The following is a 21,290-nucleotide window of genomic DNA, read 5'->3' on the forward strand; positions in this document are numbered from 1 at the left end:
AAATGAAAAATATCAGATATCTATGGTTTTATTGATTCTTGGTGACCAAGGACATCAAAGAACATGGAACTGTCACCGTAACATGAGGCAAAAAGTAGGTGAACCATTATTACAAATCTAGCACTTCCCACCCTTTCCCAATGGATCCTCATTTCTTTATTAAGTGAATTCTCATCCCAGTTCTAATAGTGAGACACAATTAGTAACTCCACTAAAATGAATCCTGCTCACCTTACCAAGCTGCTGATGCACGCTGAGGTTGTACATCATGACGATTCCGTCCAAGATTTCCAGGAGAGAATTCTTGGTTATTGGTTGATCTGGCTCTTCTGTAGGTTTCCCCAATAGAAGACCCTCATTTCCACGGCTACCTTCAACTGTCATAAAAAACAAAGAAGAGTTTCTAAGCAAGCCACTGCTAAGCATAAGAATCTGTTAATTGTGAAAAAAAGGATCTATACTTTTCTGAATGGAAATGTTGATATTTTAATCATGATTTCATTCATGCTACATTAAAACTAAATCTAAATTGAAAAAAAGTCTACAGTTGTTTTTCATTCTTCCATACACTCCACTCCATTAACTCTTTCTTTTCAACCTGTATTCCAAAGGAATGAACCTTGCCTCTTTCTCCTCTTCAGTTTTGTTAGAATAATTAAATCTCATCAATTTTCTACTCTTTACTTGCTACTCCAAAACCATCTTGTTTTCTAGTCATAGGGTTCCTTATAACACATCCACATACCAACTAAAAAGAGGTATAAATCTTGTCATTCAGCCATGAAACACTCTCCATAACCTACTTTTGACACATTATGCAAACACTCAGCTCTCTTAAAAAAGAAGCTGGGAAAAAATGTAAGAAAAGAGAAGGATGATCAGAGCAAGATGGATTGGCTCAATTAAAGTGGCAATGATTTGCATCATTAACAGATTTGAAAGAACACATTAGAGCTAGATTGTCATGGGGGTTAAAATCTATGTTGTGGCTAAAAGTTAAAACTTAATGGCACATAACCAATGACTATTGAAAACTTGCTTCCACTTGCAGAGTCATGCATAGCAATTATTTGGAGGGTTTCCCCTCCCTCACCTATATTTTTATAAATTTCTTTAGTGCTGTTATTGTCAGAATACTGTTATATATTACTCACTGTCCTCCTCTGTTCGTTGTTCCATGTTCAATGTACGGACTTTAACCTTCTCTATGGAACTTGGTGATCTTCTTGGGGTCATCAGGCTCACAGCTGCAGTACTGAGAAAACGGTTAGCTCGCCCTAAAGTGGGAGAACTGAGCCAGCTGGGCCTGGCCAAGGCTCCCCCAATTGCCAATGCAGCAGCGGGACGCTGAGAGAGTGAGAGTGAGTGAGAGTGAGTGAGTGAGTGAGAGAGAGAGAGAGAGAGAGAGAGAGAAAGGAGGGGAGAGAAAGAGAGAGAGCGGGATGGAGGGAGCGAGACAGAATGAGAATGACAAAGATATCCATTAGTATTTTTTTCAGCTGAAACAATTCATCTCAATTTTAAAAAAAAACAGCTTGAATTCTGCACAAATCTTTGATACTCAAATAGCTAATCAGAATATTACTATTCATGAAAATACTTTTTAAACATTTTCATCTTAAAATCTAGGAAATATCTGGTGGTCTCATACAGTCAAGCATAATTGGAATAAAGCTACTGGAAAACTATAGTAGGAACGCAATTTGTATTCTCTTCAGTGTATTACCAATAGCAAAGAGTAATTTGATATTTTTTCTGACAGTGGACCATATTTGGTTTGGTGGGCTTCTTTAAATCTTGTAAGCATCTCAGAGTCACTTATGTGAGATGGATGTTTATATAAATAATGGAAATATATACATACTTTGAAGAATGCGTGGTATAACAGGAATCCATTTCTTTGCTTTCTACATCCTGAACACTGGAAACCTAGAAGGATTTCTTATTTTTCCTCTCCTCCCTTTTCCAAAAGATATATCACCATAGAATCTTTTGCAAAAATGTATTCAGCAAACTCCACTTTACTGAAAAAATTCTAAACTGGGATGGGAGTCAGCAAGACTAAAATTAAATCCAAAAGTTTTTTTTAAAAGGTACATTACCCAGTACCATTACTACTTCCCCTACAAAAGAAGTAGGAGGATGTTTTTGAGAAGAGATGTTATAAATGTTACTCCAGCACTGAAAAAAATCTTCTCATTCTTAGCCAAACGTTATAGTTTGCTTTGCCTTCAGATCTGTTCCCTAATCCAATACCTTTGAGACTGCATATCATATCTGAATGCCTCGTTATGGTTGCATCTGACTGCTATACTACCTCACAATTTGAGAATATTAATTTTTCCTATGTTTTATTTATACTTTATAACTTATAAGGCTACTCATCTCGGGTGTTTTTTCACACCACTTGTTTTCCACACTACTCAAAACAATTTCTACAAGCTTATCAAGAACCTTTCACTGCTGCTACCAACTTTAATGAAATTTTGACCCATTTTAGGCACCATTTCTAAGGCTCACTTGTGCTGTTGACATTGCCGATTCTTCATCTTCATCAAGATCATCCATTGTCACAGCCTGAAGTTCTGCAGGATCAATTAGAATATTCACCTTTGAGGCCAAATCATCTGTGTGAATAAACAATGCAATGATATTACCAGTTTTTTGAACACTTTCCTTTTCCTATCTTGATTTCCCATTTTATTTCCCACCTGAAGAAGGCCAAACAGCAATATAATAAGAAAGCTCTAAATAGGATTTGTATATCAAGGATACCTCTCAGTATTAACACCACAGGGGAAGGGCAAAAGAAAATTGAGCCATCCCATGATACTTCTGAATTGACATAATCCTATGCATTTGATTATTTTGCTGTAGTAGATACTAATGCTTGGATGGAATGACCCTAATTGGAGCTTAAATCCTTATTTGGTGCCCACTGGTCTATTTCTTATATCCCCAAACATCATAGATTTCTCATAACTTATGCAAACCTATCAGAACCCTTAGTGTTTTAATATCTGCTGTTCCTCTTGCTCTACGCCTAGTAATGAGGTGCATTAACAGATTAACAGAGTTGGAAGGGACCTTGCAGATCATCTAGTTCAACCCCCTGCCCAAGCAGGAGAACCTACATCTACCTCTACCTAGGATCGAACTCGCAACCTCCTGTGGTTGAACTGCCGGCCACTCCTAAGTGAAATGCCTCAGGGCTCAGCTCCCTTCCCCATGTTATTTAATATTTCAATAAGACCTGCTAGGACATGTTAACTATCAAAATCCAATCTGGATTAATAACTGGGATCAGAGGTTTAATCTTCTGAGCTTTCAGCATTGTGCCAGTTGCCAATAAATACAATTCAAAGAGCATCTGTTAACCAAACAACACCAAAACCCTGCAATGGCCTGGCTGCCTATTATCTGCCCACTCTTTGTGTTCCATTAGGGAAGAGATAATTCAGGTACCCGTCCCCAAACCAGGAGTGAAAGGGGTGGAAGCCTAGTGACAGGTCTTCTCAGAGGTTGCTCGTGTGTAAAGAGATAGCTAATTCCCAGCAATCCAAATGGCCTCCTTCATGTTGAGTTAGGAAGTTACGGAACATTGTTTCATTTTGCAGACATTGTGGACTAAATGGTTACCTTTTTACCCATAGAAGAGAATATTTGTAGCCCTGGATTGAACTTTGGAGTCTATGATGCTCTCTGAGCATGGTTATTTTCATGCAGACTTTTCGTTACCCAACTAAGGTGCATTTCAAATGTTATCTTGTTGGGTAACAAAATGTCTGCAAGAAAACCAAGCTCAGAGAATGCCCAAAGGTTCCACGGATTTTTTAAATGAGTCTTTGGGACAATATGATTTTTGTTATATTTTTAACATGCAGCGTTTTAGCCAAACCTTTTATATTTTAGAATTAATACACTGTTTCTGGTCTGGTCTATGTTTTTAAAAATTGTGAATCATCTTAGCATCCTGTGACAGGGTATAAATGACATAGCACACTGTTTTGTCCTTAAAAGGGCAAGGACAGAATCAAAGGGCAACATCCTATTTTTCTAGGTTTTACACATTGAGTCATCTTATATAGCTTATAAGGTAATAATTGCATTAGAATGTTCAATTTAAAATGCAACTAAAGCATCATTTGTATGACTTATTAAAACTATTTTTTTCAGTATCATCCAAAACACATCTGTGCTGAGGGTTGTAATTTAGTGCTTTTGTTAATGAGCCTGAAATAGGAAAATTTCCAAGAATGGCAGGTTGTCATGAAGACTCTCTTTTATTTAGAAGAGCATCTGCAGAATGCTTCAAACTGAGTAGCTTCTATTTAAATTTCAAATTTAAATACTGTTTCCAAGAAATATTATGAGCAAAGAGAACATGGCTTCTGATGGTTACGTCAGATGCTCAATTAGCACCGCCAGTTAATAGTTACTAGTGATGTTCTGATCTCAAATTCCTAGCAGTCAACAAATTGAAAATATAACAAGGCTGAAAAAGCCGTGGCATGACAAAACCGCGCTACGCAAAATAGCGGAGATTAAATCGTGTCGCTAAAGTCGCGACGTCATCACCGCGCGTCATCACCGCGGAGACAACAGCGCGGTGACAGAAGGGCGTTCTACATGCTTCGTTCTTTGCCTCCAAAGGTAGCCCTCCTCCTCCAGCTGACAGCGGCAGCGGGCACGGGGCAAAGCGGGCTGCCCAGCAGCAGCAGCAGCCTGCGGGAAGGGTCCAGCACAGCCACGGGGGGCAGCAGGAAGCCCGCGGGGGGCCCGAGCAGGGCCGCCGACGCTGGCGGCAGAGGAGGACGCAGCAGCGGCGGCGGCTGAGGCTCTCCTGGGGCCGGCGAGGCGGGCTTGCCTGGCAGAGGCAGGCCGCCCTCTTCTTCCTCAACAACATCTCCTTGGATGGGCGGCCGCCGCCACCGGGCAAGCCCGCTTCGCCGGCCCCGGGAGAGCCTCAGCCGCCGCCGCTGCCGCGTCCTTCTCCGCTTCCTGCTGCCCCCCCCCCCCGCGGCTGAGCTGGACCCTTCCCACGGGCTGCTGCTGCTGGGCAGCCCGCTTTGCCCCGTGCCCGCTGCCGCTGTCAGCTGGAGGAGGAGGGCTACCTTTGGAGGCAAAGAACGAAGTATGTAGAACGCCCTTCTGTCACCGCGCTGTTGTCGCGGCGGTAGGGTCGTTTTTTTCTTAGCGCTTCGGACGCCACGGATTTGCCTCCGCACTTATGTCGGCGCGGATAAGGGCATCGCGGTTTTGTGGTGGAACCGAAAAAGCATGGAGAACATATTTTTGGAATTCTTCCACCCCTTTATCAGCAGTTCAGTTCTGGATTATGAGATCAGGAGGGAGGGAAGTAGGCTTAAAATGGCAGAGTCACCAATACTTTTAAGATACTGCTTAACTGCTTTTCCCAAAGGGACATATTGGGAGAATGTTTTTGGATTTTTTTTTCTCTTCAGCTCCAAGTCACATCTGCACTTTCTTCTTCTTTTTTCTTTTTTAGTGTCTTTCCACACCAAACTTGCTCCTATTGGTTCAGAGAAAACTATCCCACTAATGGATAGATAAGAGCATTTGAAATTAAACCCACATCTTTTGTATATTAAAAATAAACAATATTTTTATTTATAAAAAATTATAAATATTATTTATTTTTAATTAAATGCACATAATGTGTCAAACAAGTCACTTGCCTTTCAGAGTTTTCTTGAGGTGAGATAAGAGCCCCCCAAGACGCTGAAGATCAAAATAATCCACTTTCCCATTATAAAAGAGCTGAGGGGGAACATAAGCATCTGCATAAAATAGACAGGCATGTTATCTAGGGTGAAGAAACTAGTATTTTTGATAATAAATAACTGAGGTGATTATGAATTACATATAGATTTTTAAGACATGTTTTTGAATGCAGCTTAAAAAAAGCAATCTAAGTTATAACTGCAGAATGAAATATATACATTGAGACAGTAGATTCCTATGGCTTTAAAACAGAAATATAAAACATCACATATATCAGAGGGTTGAAAAAATTAGAAAAGGGAACAGTGTAAATTCAGTAAATAATGTTTAAGAAATATATTAATTCTTTTCACAAGAGGCAACTTTCAAGAGCTAACTTTTTAAGATTATGTACAAATATCTGATTTAAAGTACAGTAAATACAGTTTAGTACAGTTCACGTCTCAGAGCCTGTGCTAATTTTGGCCAACATGGATTTTACTTTCAACTTTGCCTCGTACTCTATTTTAACTGTTCTCCTCCTCTCTCTTTGAGTAAGCAGTTTCATTGTGAGAAGAGGGAATGTCAGCACTTTTTAAAATGATAATCTTTCTGAACATTAACTATGATCCTCCAAATATGATGATCTAATTTGTAATTTTGGGATTTAAAAAAATCAAGGATATGTTATCACACCACTCCAGAATCCTTTAAAATTAGTTTTAGCTGAAAAGCCCATTCTTCAACCTTCAGTCATATACCAATATAGATGCTGTCATATTTTTCAAAGATGAGGGCATTTTACCTTCACTATACAGTGCTGGTGCATTCTTCATCTTATGTTCATCCCAATAATGTCTCAAGGCTGCTATGAGTCGATGCAAGAAACACACCATATATTCTGGAGGACATAACACGGTCAGATTCTAAAGGCAAAAAAAGTGCAACAGTCCTCTGCAGTTAACCTAACAGTTTGAGGAGTAATGCTAGATATCTCAATTCGCTTAAATATGCGTGATGCATATTGCCCTTCATTTTTGCATTTCCACAAGCCTATTGATGGGATATGTCCATAGTGATTTGTGCCTATTTTCCCACAAAAAATAGCATCTCTTTTTATTTGAAGCAGAGGAATTGTGTACATCAGAACAAGGCATGGGGGAAGGGGGCGGTGACAAAACATCTTAGCAAGAGTATAAAAAAATACAGTATTTCTTGTAATATGGTATCATAACATACTGCCCTCAGGAAAGACACCATATTGTATTAAAGAGAATCCCTAAGGAACATTCAAGCTCCCCTATATGAACTTTGCTATGAAAAAAAGAAAAAATTCTAAGCAGAAACATTTATTCTTTAACAAATCTCTAACAAATCTACCTATATTTCAGAACTTCACATAACAAATGCCAGTCATAACTTTTTTCCCAATGACAGAAACAGTTGCTGTGTGAAATATTCACCTTAGATTCAACTACTCTAATAACAATTAAGCTTCATTAGCATCTTGATGAACAGTCAATATGTAAAAATATCTCAGGCAGATGAATTACAGAAACTGATGGGTAACAGAGAAAATAGAGCTGCACGGAGCACCTTTACAATACAATACAATACAATACAATACAATACAACACAACACAACACAATACCAGAGTTGGAAGGGACCTTGGAGCTCTTCTAGTCCAACCCCCTGCCTAGGCAAGAAACCCTATACCGTTTGAGACAAATGGCTATCCAATATCTTCTTAAAGACTTCCAGTGTTGGGGCATTCACAACTTCTGGAGGCAAGCTGTTCCACTGATTAATTGTTCTAACTGTCAGGAAATTTCTACTCAGTTCTAAGTTGCTTCTCTCCTTGATTAGTTTCCACCCATTGCTTCTTGTTCTACCCTCAGGTGCCTTGGAAAATAGTTTGACTCCCTCTTCTTTGTGGCAACCCCTGAGATATTAGAACACTGCTATTATGTCTCCCCTAGTCCTTCTTTCTCTTAAACTAAACATACTCAGTTCCTGCAACCGTTCTTCATTTGTTTTAGCCTCCAGTCCCCTAATCATCTTTGTTGCTCTTCTCTGCACTCTTTCTAGGTCTCCACATCTTTTCCACATCGTGGCGACCAAAACTGAATGCAGTATTCCAAGTGTGGCCTTACCAAGGCATTATAAAGTGGTATTAACATTTCACGTGATCTTGATTCTATCCCCCTGTTTATGCAGCCTAGAACTGTGTTGGCTTTTTTGGCAACTGCTGCACACTGCTGGCTCATATTTAAATGGTTGTCCACTAGGACTCCAAGATCCCTCTCACAGACTACTATTGAGCAAGGTACCACCTATACTGTACCCATGCATTTCGTTTTTCTTGCCTAAATTTAGAACCTTAGCACAAAACTCATCAGCAAAAAGTTTTAAAGACTGCTAACATGCAAACTAAGGCACAATAATATTGTTGCTATTAGTATACTTCTAAGCAACACAATCAAATGTGCAACAATTGATGAAAAACAGCAGAATTCTTCTTCACTTACCCCTCGATTGCTGGCATTTTCCTGAAGAAACTTGCGGAATTTATTTAGAAAGATGTATCTGGAAGCTCCTCCCTGAAAAAAATAGAATAACTGATGTAATGGAATCTCATGTAGATTATGGAATATTTTAAATTCAGACTGTTTTGTTTCAATTTTGGTCATTTAATGTGCAATTTGGCCCTTAAAAAGAAATTTCATATTGTTTTAAAATATGATAGTTTTAATACTGTGAGACTATTTTCTATTGTGGCTTTCTTTTCTTTATTTTTTAAATGGTAATTTCTTAGAATAATTTGAACTTGAAATTAATCATACACACTTTGTGATATTGTGTTCCAGTTAACATTTATTTTACTAAATTAGCTTCCAGAAAAGTGGGAAGTGGGAAGAAAGCTGCAAATCATGGTCATGTGACTTTGTTTTAACAACCATGCATGGTTCACTTAAAGTTTGTTAATTGGGACTGCAATTGTAAATCAGCAGCGTCAGGTGATTTTTCACTTTATGACTGTGGCATTTACAACGAAGCTGCTGATCTCAATAACAGTCATTAATTGAGGATTACCTGTAATTTTAAAAAATCTGAACAGTGACTACATTAAATGATATAAAAATTGAATACTACAAACTAATATTTTTGTATTATTCAACATGATTTCCATCAAGATTCCTTACAAAGAAACTGAAAATATTTGAAGAGACCTAACTAAAAACACTCAACATATTCTGAGCAGCGTGAATTCTTAGCATATTCATTAAATGTTAGAATTTAATATGACACTCTGCAGCCTGAAGTTAATGGTCATATTGAATGGAAAGGGGAAACAACATACTTTAAAGCAAATGTATTACCTGGATGCTAAATCAAGAGTTAGCAAGATACATCCCTGTAAATCAAGTAATATATTAGATTTGTTTAACAAGGTAAAATCTAAGTTCCAGCAATAAGGACTCTTAATATCTTATTAAATTAAGCAATGTTTTATGAAGCTAACAGCAAGGCGTATGGAGCTGCCTGAATATCCATAGCTTTTCCTTCTTAAAATACATGCAAACCACTTTAAGAAAAAAACTACAGTACAACAGCATAAAGCAAGTTTATATTCAGAATTATTGCAGTTATTCAGCTGTTTAAACTGTCCTTACCACACCATGATCTTTATTGTTTAACAACAGCTTCAGTATCTGCACTTGGAGTTCTTCCACCACTACAAAAGAAGAAATAATATAACTCTTAGAAGCATTGGACGAGTCCATCATCATGTTCTATTGAAGAAACCAATAATGAATTTATTCAAGTCTTATATAGAAACTCATAGAGAAAATCAGCCCATTTACATTATTTCATTACTCTCCCAGAAGAGAGTCATCAATAAAACTTCTGGTAGGTTGCTCCTGATAATCTTGAGAAAAATAGAATGTACAAACTTTACAAATAAGTAACTCAAGAGGAGAACTGAGTTGATTAGTACTATATTTGGGAGTATGAAAGCAAACAAAATTGACAGCACTGCAATACCCAGCTTTGGTTTTTACATTTTCTTGTATACTGGGATCAAGCTATGATTTATAGGTATTGAACACAGCCATAGACACCAATATAGGTGTATTAGCTGAAGAACCAGAGCCTTGCATGTGACCTCTAAAAACTTTCATTCTTAATGTGATCAAAAGGGAAAATTATTAAAAATATGACAAATATAATAGCTAGATTTAATGTAATTAACTGAAATGTAAATAATGCAATAAATTCTACTTGTTCTATCCATGTATAGCACATATGCCACTCGAATGCCAACGGAAGTCTTCAGCCCATAAAAAGTTGCGTAAGTCTGATCTATAATGCCATGAAAATCCAAATTTCACAAACCATGTACCTTCAATGCGTTTTTTAAGCCGCTGGCACCCTCTCTCATATGCTCTCCTCCTCAGTCTCTCTTCAGAACTCTCATTCTTTACTTCTTTCCTCTCTTTGCCCTGCATTTAAAGAAGGGAGCAACAGGATTATAAACAGTACTCAAAGAAACAAAGCCAATGGAGAATTGAGTTTTTAAAAAATTGTACCAATAAAACATGAACAAAAAAGGGGATGGATAGGAAAAGCTTGGAAACAAGAGCTAAAACAGCTGATAAAGGGACAATAATCATCCCCCAAAGTGTCCCAAAGGTGCTTTTTCAGGTGGCAATTGTATTTTCTTGTTTTTTTCTTTTGAAGACAGAGCTGAAGAAGCTTCTTGGATGAGAAGTGAAACAACAAGAAAGTCCAATTGCCTCCTGAAAAAGCACCTTTGGGACAACCACGGTCTGGATGACTGAGAATCTCTACAGAAATCCCCCAAAGTACCACACTATCACCTATATAATGTTATTATGTTCAAAATATATCTATATAAAGTCTGAATCACAAGCCACTGTGTGATTCCCTAAATCTACTAACTGCAAGATTATATTCTTCACCTCCTTGTTGAAGCGATTTGGCCACCAGGTGGTAGGTATCAATTCCTGTAAGCCAGCCTCCTCCACACGTAAAGGGGACTTGATATAAAAAAATACCACCGAGCGAAGAACGTCAAATCTGGAAGGAGTTAAGGAAATTGGGTGGTAGTTCAAGACAAGTGTATCTGTGAATCTAAGTGAAAAAGAACAACCCTGAAGTTAGTTAAAATAATTCTGCACACCAGAAGTCAGCTCTGTAAAGCATTTGAAATTAAGCTGTGCGTTGAAATATGCAAATCTTTGGTTTTATATGGACCCATCGTAAATACTAATCCAGCCAAGCCTTTTGAGAGAAAGGTAATACCCAAAGCAGGAATCTGTGTCTAGAGAGCTAAGATTTCCAGCAATGTCTTGCAGCATATCAAACAGTTAATCTATTAAGTCAATAACTTGACCTAATAGAAGGAAGTTTCCTATATAGCACGTAAAGTAGCCTTAAATGCAAATTAAAGAGGGATTCTCCAGCTAAAAATACTAGAAATTATTATTTCCTACTTATTAATAGAATAAAACTGTATACTGACTCTTCAGCAGAGGAACTCCTTACATTTTCAAAGGCTAAACTCCAACATACAGACAGTTGTTCTAGTCAAAGGAGACTAACTTGCCTCCAAGATTCTTTAGTTTCCTGTGTCAGTGTTGTAACCTTCTAAGCAAAACAAAACTCAGTTTATGATAGTTTTCACCATGGAATATTTAAAACATTGAACTGCTTTTATTTGATATTTATATGATTATCAAGAATTAGGTGTCATGTTAATGTGGCTTCTGTAGATAACTCCAAATTATTTTCTATAATAAAAAGGCAATGCAAATTAAATTTTACTTAAAACCACATGTAAGTGATGTATGCTATAGTGTGTCAAATTTGTGTTCATACAATACATTTTAATTACAGAAATAATTATACTATGTATAGTTTTGGGAAAGATAAAGAAAAAAATTCAGAAAAAAAGATTTAATTTAGAAAATTAAGACTACTTCCAAGTGGAGCCAAATGTTTATAAATATGTAAATTAGAAGCACAAAAAAGGAGAACATTAGAAATTAAATAGCATTTTTTCCTTTTCATTTTAATTCTCAAATTTGCTATGTTCATATTTTTAACAAGCACAAATATTATTAAGTAACGGAACACTGGAGAATGGAGGAGGAGGAGTGGCAGAACCTCAGGGTAGAATCAAAATAGTAATCAGCCTAGAATCTCTAGATCACCACAGACCAAGCAAGTCCAACCCCTCTCAAATTCCATTGACCCTTATCTAACACCAAGGTGATGCTGTTAATTGAGTACATTTTTGTGCATAGGCATCATTAGTAATAAACTAGTTTAATTGGAAGTTCATGTGTGGTCCTGATCTTTCATGCCTGACAGAGACTTCAATGCCAGCTTTAGAAAGAAAGCTTTTTTGTACAACAAATACTTTGATGCAACCTACAGTAGTTTTTACTATTATATTCAGTTCCGGATGAAAAAGCTAAATAAACTTATACTATTAACATTGATGTTTTAAATCATAATGAATACTGGTAAAACACCTCTCTTTTTATCTTTAATTAATGGTCTTATATATACACATTAGAGTGCTAATCTTAATACTGCAAAATACCACTGTATCAAAATATATTTTACAAAAATATAATAGAAAAGAAAAAAAATCAAACCTAAAGCATCACATAATCCAACTAGGTATAACTGCTGAAAGGAATAGTAGAGAGTTACTACTTCATTTCCTAATTATGGGTTTCCCAGAGATATCTTCTGCCCAGTCAGGAAACAGTACTATAGGCTGTTGATCCTAACTAAATCCATCACTAAGAATCATGGGAAAGTTGAACTAAAACTGCACCATCAAGACAGAGCTCTCCATAGCACTGGGCAGTAACCAGTGCTTTCAATAGTTTATTGCTCTGAGGTCAAGAAATGGGAGCACAGTTAGAAAACTTGAAGGACCAAGTTAGGGACAGATCATTATGAACAAAATCTACCTATGTGGTTAAAAGACAACAATTGGGTTGCACATAATCCGTCGATCAGTCAGTAAATATTTCAACATATGATAGTGATTTAGTACTGAGATAAGGTGGGGAGATAGCATTATGATAATACTGAAATAAAACAATATAATCTATGTTATGCTTCCTTATGGACATTTTAAGATTAAAAAGATACAAAAGTTCTTCAAGGATTTCCTATTACAGTAATATTCCTCAAGTGAAGAGTAACAAAATAAGGGTAATAAAGGGGAAGCAATTATCAAGCTTTCAATTGCTTAACTAGAATCTTCCATTTCCTCATGCTCCAAGGCTCTGTCTCAGTATTTATATCTCAAACTTCAAAGAATGCTGCCTGAAATACACTTAGAAATAAGTCCTCAATAAGTATCACTGAGAAATCTAAACAACTACGAACAATATACATATAAAGAAAGGATACAAGACATTATTGAGCAAGTATTTCCTGGATTTCTCATGCTTTAGGATAGCAATAGTAAGGCGAAGATAATGGATCTGGGCAGAAAAAAAAGGGAAAAGGACAATCAATTTATACAGACCAATGCATGTAATCCTTGATTAATAACTATGATGATGGTTCAAAGTTATAATAGCTTGGAAAAAAGAGACTTGTAACCTACACTTATAACCATCTCCCCACCCCTGAAGTCACATGACTGCAATTTTGGGCTTGGCAATCTGTCTGTCTTTATGACCGGTTGCAGTGGGCAGATCATATGAATGTGATTTGTGACCTTTTTTGCCTCTTTCCTGCAAAAACACATCATTGGGCAGCTGGATTTGCTTAACAATTGTATGTAATTAACACTTAACAACCACTATAAAAATTGTCATAAAAAAGCAGGCCTGATTTATGACAATGACTTGCTACACAAATTCCAGTCTTAATTATGGTCATAAATTGAGGACTACCTGTAACATAGAATTTTTAAATGACTTAGAATAGGGGTATCAAACTGGTGGCCCACATGGCGGATGCATCACTTCAAGCCATGCCCACCCAGCTCCACGAATGGGAAAAAAGTCGCAAAATGTTACCATGATGCCAGCAACATCATGATGCCATGAGACCCATGATTTAGAACAGGGCCGTCAAACTCAAGGCCCATGGGCCAGATTTGGCCTGTGGGATGCTTAGATCTGGCCCGCATTTGACAGTGAAAATGGAGCTGGGGGGGGGGAGGGGGCATGCGAGCTCCGTTTTCGCTGGCAGAGGCCTCAAGCCACCACAGGCACCCCGACACGAATGACATCGAGCTGGTCATGCCCATCCTGGCCACGTCCACCTTGTCCCCCATAACCCTGATGCAGCCCTCAATGAAATAAAATTTAACACCTGTGATTTAGAACATTCTTCTCCAAACTGATGCCTGATGCAAATTGTATCAACTGCTATAATCGCTAGAAAACATGGCCAGTCATAGCAGTATGCTGACATCCAAAATATTTGGTAGGCACCAAGTTGACATTTAAACTTATATGTTTGTAATCAGGGAGAAAAATCTGACTCTCACACTGTTTTTTGGTATCAAGATTTTTTTCTGGTATGTCAGAAGATAATATCACTCACCTGTAAGCCAAGATCAGGAACGATGGGAGAAAAGCGGTATGCTCTGAGCAGGGACATCAACAGCTGCTTGAGGCATTCATGAACTTCATAATCCTGAAGAAAATAAACAGAAGACATTTACACTAGGTAGCCCTAATGGAGAACAGAAGCAGCCCAGAATTACTAGAAGTCAAAAGACATAATGAAACTCACCTCCATAAGAAGCCACATAAGATCCAGTAACTGCTGAATAAGAGGATGTGCTTCTACAGCTCCTCCCCCTTCCAAGATGCCAAGCAGGAAACTCATGAGCACATCTTCCACTAAGTACACTTTGCACTGTAGAAAAAGAGTCTTTAAAGTAGCAGAACTGAGAATGACCACCATACAGATCAAACCAATAGCAATACAAGAATGAACCTATACCCATGTGCCAGTTTCATGAGAGTTCGTTTTTAAAAAAATATATTCCTGGGATGTCATGAGAACTGTAGGTATCCCACAGATGACTGTCTTCCTCAGTCAGTCTAGTACCATATTTCTAAAATAGTACATACTGCTCCTACAATGTTCCAGATATTTATACAGCTTTTGTAGATTTGATGCCTTCCCTAGGCAATGGACCTACACACAAGGAAAAAATATACACAGTTTGTTGTTCTACATGGCAGAATGCAGCCCTTCTGCTGATGAACAAGATGTGATTCCTTCCTGGAATTAGTTAGGTAGGTTGGAGAGTGGAGTTTTGTGTTACAGTTTGAATGTGATGGGTTTTCTTAATTAATAAATATATAATTGCACTGCTTCTCTTTAATTAGGCACCTTATACATAAAGAACAGCACAAAGTAAATTTTATAACTTCACAAAGCTTGCTTCTTTTTGAGAATGAAATTGGCTGGCAACAGAGTTCAAAATATAGGAAGGAAGAATAAATAAAATCCAAAATTATGTTCAGAACCTTATGACCCATCCCAACTTTAATTGAAACATATTCTCCATAACCTTCTGAAAAGCAGACCATAAAGGCCTCCATAAAGGATCCCAATAATTCAGACATTGATTAGAAATGGAAAAAGGTCAATTGCAAAGGCCGTATTCTGAGGTTTAACCTGTAGCAAATCCACACGGAACTAGAAAAGACACATGTCTAAAATCATGGAAAATTACTAATAATCAATGTAGATGAGGAAAGCAAATTTCTGTTCACTAGGTATCAAAATATTAGAATCCTCGATACCAACTGCAAATGATTAGAATGTATGGGTATTGATATCCAGAATAGGTCTCTATTTTGCTATCATGGAAAAATGCAACATTCTGTTTCTTGTGCTGAGGAATCTTGTTGCTGAATAGTGTGAATGTGCTGAAAAAGTTCATAATCTCTGCAACTGAATAAACACATTTCCACTACTACATTAGGTAGAAAATCCTACACTGAAAGAAATATTAAGATATAAATTGAAGAAACTCACCATAAGAGGGGCAAAATTATTAAAAATGTGTGCCAGGGTAATGAGTATTGTTGGTTCCCCCTGGAGTTGCCAGGTGGAAGGGTCTCTTTCTACCAGCTTCCCTTCCTGAAAGAGAAAACTCAGGATTGCACAAATTTTTTAAACAGATCCTTAATTTACATGAATTTTCTTAAGAAAGTCCTTGAAACAGGTCTCTAGTTCAGAAATACACAATAATTCCTTAGAAAGGCAACAAGCTCATTGTTATCCTGACAAATCTGGCATTATCTAGATACTATATAGTGGTTATTTGAAAAAAATTGGCCCTGTAGTGCTAATACCAGATGATGCCACATTACTGTATGCTAAATTTCATTAAGTTCAGCAATTCCCTTGCACCTAATGCTGTTCATTATTATCTGCTATTTGTAGGGAAAGGTCAGATAAAATTCAATTACTGTTACATCCAGCATAACATGACACACAGCTTTACATTTTTCCAACTGAACCAAATGCTACAAAGGAGTTTCTGACTCTGTCCAGAGGCTGTGGGGTTCATGATCCCACAATGAGGAAGAACAGGCTTCAGCTCAACCCTAGCAAGTCTAAATGGCTGTTGACTTTTGGATCTCCTGGATCCAAGGATTTATCTGTTGTTCCAGGTAAGGTACCCCAAACAGAACCAGGGTGCAATTTGGAGTCTTCTTGGATTCACAGTTTCTGTTTGAAGAACATGTGGCAGCTGTGGCTAGGAGAGGCTTCACACGAATTCATCTCCAGCACCAGGGGTGCCTTTTCTTAAATTAGAAGCCCGTCTCTTAAGGTCACTTACACTTAAATCTCCTGACTGGGTCATTGCAGTGCATTCTACATGGGCCTGTCTTTGAAGAGCATCTGGAAGCTGCAGCTGGTACAGAATGCAGAATGGAGAGTTATGAATAGCTTCAGGGTGTGCATGTTGCATTTTCTCCACAAGCTTGCATTGTTTGCCAGTGTGCTTCCAGGTGCAATTTAAGGACCAGGATATTTGCATGAGCACCATCTCCTTAGATCCAGCAGAGTCCTATTAGTCAAAGAAATCTAGGGGAGCCAGGAAGCAGGACTTTTCAGTTGTTGAACACCAATTCCCCTGAGAATGGATTGGTACACACAAAAGCAGACTTTTGGAAGGCTCTTCTATGGTTGTGTTCGCACAGGACATAACCTGTAAGAGTTGGAGCCTGTTATGTGTTATGTAGTTTAGACTGGTTTGGTCTTTTGACTGCTGCTATTTTACTTTCTATATTGTTTTAGCCTGCTGTAAGACGCCTAGAACTGTTTTGCGGAATGGACGGCTATATAAATTGAATATTTTACTTATTTCATTTCATTAGATTTCACAAATTAAGATACAGGATGACAGAATGCTTCCCCATTATTCTTCACTACTCAAAAAAACCCCATCCAATTTGAACCTTAGGCATTTCCTTTTCATCTTACTAATATTTCGAACTCCAAATATAGTTCCACAGAGCCTGAATATGTACAGCAAAGGGGCATTTATCATATTGATTTTAATTTTTGATATACACATGTAGACACCTGAAGATAACAAAGCTTAATCTTCATAAAATAAGACACAGAGTAAGTGTTCTTTGTTCAAACACTTTAGAATATATATATATTTACTACGCAAAAATGATAATGCTATTTTGTTGTGTTTTGGGAGTGTTCTATTACTTCATTCTTTGAAAGTGACTGAAGGAGCTTTACTGGGTAGCATAAATATTTATACATTCTACACATCTAAATAAAATAAATTTAACTAAGTCCATGCATTTTTAATAGAACATCTCTATACAAATGTAACATTGAAAACATGATATTACCGAAACATCAATTTTAATAACATTGTTGAGATATCCCAGGAGCTTATGAGCTTTCATCAGATCTGCAGCTGGCTTATCCTGTAAGGGCTGATATCCCTCCACTGGATATGTAAGGAATTATTAAGAAATATACTGGAAAGCAATTTACTTCTTTGAGCCAAAGTTCCTAAATGCCTGGGACAGAAAGAGGCTTTCAATGGGCAAGGGCAGCCCTTGATTCTCTGGGAGAGGAGCAAAGTCCATAGAGAGCAATAATATCTTACAAGTGTGACTGCATCATGCAGTGGGCAAGGAAGAGATTTCCTGCAGGGTTTTTTTCTGGATACTTTTTGGATAGTTGCTATTCTTATTTTTTTAATTGCCAAGTCTATTTTAGGTGCATACTATAGTGTGTGTATTTTCCCATCTTAAGGAGCAGATGGTGGGAACTGAAAACACATAGGATGAATTTTACCATTATCCTTACTAGTCTCTGTTCTTTTCTTAAAACTCCACATTTGAGGGGGGGAGGGGGATCTGGCACAGCATCTTAATCAAAAGCACAAGATGAAATCCCCTGTCCAAATTTCAGCTCAAGTACTAGGTGTTCCTCAATTAAAAAACCTTATATGGTTATTCTTCAGTTTTACTGAGTAATAAAAGTAAAATATGTTCAAGATGCACTAAGAAAGTATTTTTTTTCTAGGTATTATAACTGTAAGATTCAATGGATCACTGAAAAGCTAATGGGAACATGAATAAGGAAAAATAATACATTCTAGATATTGACATTTCTCAGGAAAAATTTTTCCACTGTTTGGTTAAAACATTTTTAAAGGATATCGGAGTGGACGGCTACCAAAGTTAAAGGCAACAGATTCCTTGAATGACAGACTGATGGCAGGGAAATAGGCCATGCCAGAGCCTCTTGAAATATTATCGAAAGCTGTCCCTAGAGATACACCATTCCTGAAGGGGGAAAAATGATTTTTTTTAGAGTTTATACAATTTATCATAAAGGATTTACATGGCTGTCACAAGCAAAATGCACAAATATTTAAAGCTATTTAAATATTTAAACCTTCCCCATTGGAAACAAATAATATAAAACAGAGTCTAAAGCTTAATGGCAGAATTTGCTCACCCATTGCTATATGACCCATACCTAGATTTTATCTGCAAAAGTAAATTCTTGCCAGAGCCCTAAGATTGTATTTGGTCTCAGAATGCCACTAAGTGATTCAGGTCTATGCCATTTTCTCTGCAGAAGCTTATGTGTCAGAAGAACAAGCCATTCTATAACACTGGTCATAAAAGTAATCACTTGGCAAAACAGTCAGAACAATCCATTTAGACTATTGTTTACTTTTTAGTTTCCTCAGTATTAGCAAGTTGGGGGTTCTGCATTAAGGGAATCTATGGTATTTTTAGTTGCTGCATCCATCTATATCAAATTTCTTAAGAGCTGTACAGTGGCATATGTGCATGTATTTAATGGAAGGCAGAACTATCGTCATCAGATTATATTGCTAAGATTAGACCAAGTAACTAAACTTGCTTGTTTTCTACTTCTTTTTTCTATTAAATCCATAAGATCATGGATCAAAAGCCTTCTCTTTCAATCTCGTATAAATTTTATAAAAAAGTTATAAAAAGTTTTTATAAAAAGTTTAGGCAATTTTTTTCCTATGGCAAAGTTAAAGAACAAAATGGGTTTGCACCATGCTAAAGGCTCCTATTTTGCATCTTAAAACCTGCCCCTGAAAACCAAAACATGCAGGCCAAAAAGTTTAGCTCATTAATTCAAATGACATCACAGGTCATGTCTCCTATAAGTCCAGAGGCCAAATAAAACCATAATATTTTTTTAAAAGTATGATTCCTGATTACTAAATATTACCTATCACTGCCCTTCACACATAGCATTCCAGTGATCACTCTACAGTTCTCTGTAGATTTTAGATGATACAATACTATATATAACTACAGTAAATAAGATCTGTTTCTCATATGCCTATTCAGTGAAGCCTCACAGGAATCAAATAAGAATTGCCAGTCACATAGATTACTTCCAGTGGAAATTTAACTTTAATATCAATTCATGTTTCACATGGGACTGAAAGAAAGGTTTTACTAATTTTATCAACAAACAGTACAAATTCCTGCTCAAAAATAATCTGTACAAGTTTCTATGACAAAATTTGAATGCAGCGCAATAGGACCTTTTACTAATTCTACTTTACTGAAAAATATTATGGTAAAGTGTGGAAAAACCTTTGTTACAATATTGTTTATGACTTTAGTGAATATACATATAGGAGACGTGATGTTGAAATGTTGTTAGACTGCAGTAACAAGTGATACCCAGGAGATATTGAACACAATACTTACAAACAGAAAGAAATGTTTCCCTCATCAAGGTTTATTAAACAGCTGACAATGTCTCCTGCTGCCCAAGACTGGAACAAGAAAAGGGTTTTTCTGAAAACATGTAAACAGCATTCTCGCAAGGTTATTTTCAAATTTATCAAACATGCATTACTCCTTGATTACATTATCTTTCTGCTTCATATTGCATTCTATAGCCCAATCTTTTTTCCTCTCCAATCTAAAAAGTATAATAAACTATAGCCTTCTGTTCTGCAATATGGAATGAAGACAGCTATTCATTCAGACTCAACTGCTACTTTCCAAGTAAAATAATTAGGGATACTTACTTTCCCATAGTTAGTTGTAGTCACATTCCACTTGCGCACTCGATTCCCATCGTAAGCATATGAATCTGGTGTGTCCCCAACTCCTTCCTTTGTAAGAACCAACAACAAACTGTAACTAAAATTATTTGGATTACTATCCTATTTTGTATTCTCATACTGTACTTTTTCAATAATCTCTTGTCAGTATCCCCCTTAAGAGGTAAGATGCTTAAAATATATTTTAAGCTTTATTTCTCTTTTGTTTACAAGCATAAAATGTTCAGAACAAGAGTAGAAATGTTAGCTTAAGGCTGGAATATTCCATCACTTGTCATTAATGTTTTACAAATATTTTGTCACAATGATGATTCTCTTTCTAAAAATTATTGTCAGTGCCATATGAAAAAATATTAAGAAATAACAAGAATTAGAGATTTCAAAATTGGGTAACATCCACAAATAGATTTCTCAATATTGCCCCAGACTTTGAAATACAACAAGTGATTGTTTGATAATATTTAGAAAAAGTGGCAATACAGTGTATGCAATGCTGCAACATTACCTCTTGATTGAATCGACAATTGAGAGTGCACCAGCCAATCTGCATGAGACCTTGGGATGAAATCAGTACCTCATAGATCCATTTACCTAAAAGGAAGTGTAAGTGACATGCAGCAAAGTTCCATTTACATGGTTTAGATTGCAATTACTTGTCAAGTATCACAAACACTTAAAAGAATTCTAAAGGTTCATCATTCAAAGGAATTCAAAATGTAAATCCATTCTTCCTTTTCCAAAATCTCTTGCTTTTATAAGCATTATTTATTAACTCTACAATAAAAGTAATTTGGGGGTAGTAATACTTCATTGTCAAACATTTCTTACAAAATAGCTAAGATATTGGTAATACAAAATTCAAGCCAGAAGTTAACTGGAGAATAAATCCTCATTTTAATTTGTTTGCTACATCTGTCTTCCAAC

At 36.8% G+C, this 21,290-nt stretch overlaps 1 protein-coding gene across 1 annotated transcript in view; it reads right to left on the reverse strand.

The window, feature by feature from the left end:
• Nucleotides 1-21,290, reverse strand: part of RNF123 (ring finger protein 123) — a 102,756-nt gene that overhangs the window by 65,687 nt on the left and 15,779 nt on the right. Inside the window, exons 7-24 of the mRNA XM_032208505.1 lie at nt 20,872-20,957; nt 20,331-20,417; nt 20,005-20,072; nt 18,457-18,582; nt 17,635-17,743; nt 15,788-15,892; nt 14,528-14,653; nt 14,336-14,428; nt 13,187-13,260; nt 10,711-10,828; nt 10,131-10,230; nt 9,400-9,461; nt 8,254-8,325; nt 6,530-6,650; nt 5,700-5,801; nt 2,521-2,627; nt 1,155-1,347; nt 232-377 (exon numbers count right to left, since the gene is read on the reverse strand). Of these exons, the coding sequence (XP_032064396.1) occupies nt 232-377; nt 1,155-1,347; nt 2,521-2,627; nt 5,700-5,801; nt 6,530-6,650; nt 8,254-8,325; nt 9,400-9,461; nt 10,131-10,230; nt 10,711-10,828; nt 13,187-13,260; nt 14,336-14,428; nt 14,528-14,653; nt 15,788-15,892; nt 17,635-17,743; nt 18,457-18,582; nt 20,005-20,072; nt 20,331-20,417; nt 20,872-20,957 (1,895 nt within the window). The remainder of the gene's footprint in view (nt 1-231; nt 378-1,154; nt 1,348-2,520; nt 2,628-5,699; nt 5,802-6,529; nt 6,651-8,253; nt 8,326-9,399; nt 9,462-10,130; nt 10,231-10,710; nt 10,829-13,186; nt 13,261-14,335; nt 14,429-14,527; nt 14,654-15,787; nt 15,893-17,634; nt 17,744-18,456; nt 18,583-20,004; nt 20,073-20,330; nt 20,418-20,871; nt 20,958-21,290) is intronic.

Source organism: Thamnophis elegans, chromosome 2 (assembly GCF_009769535.1).
Source record: "Thamnophis elegans isolate rThaEle1 chromosome 2, rThaEle1.pri, whole genome shotgun sequence".
NCBI classification, from domain to species: Eukaryota; Metazoa; Chordata; class Lepidosauria; order Squamata; family Colubridae; genus Thamnophis; species Thamnophis elegans.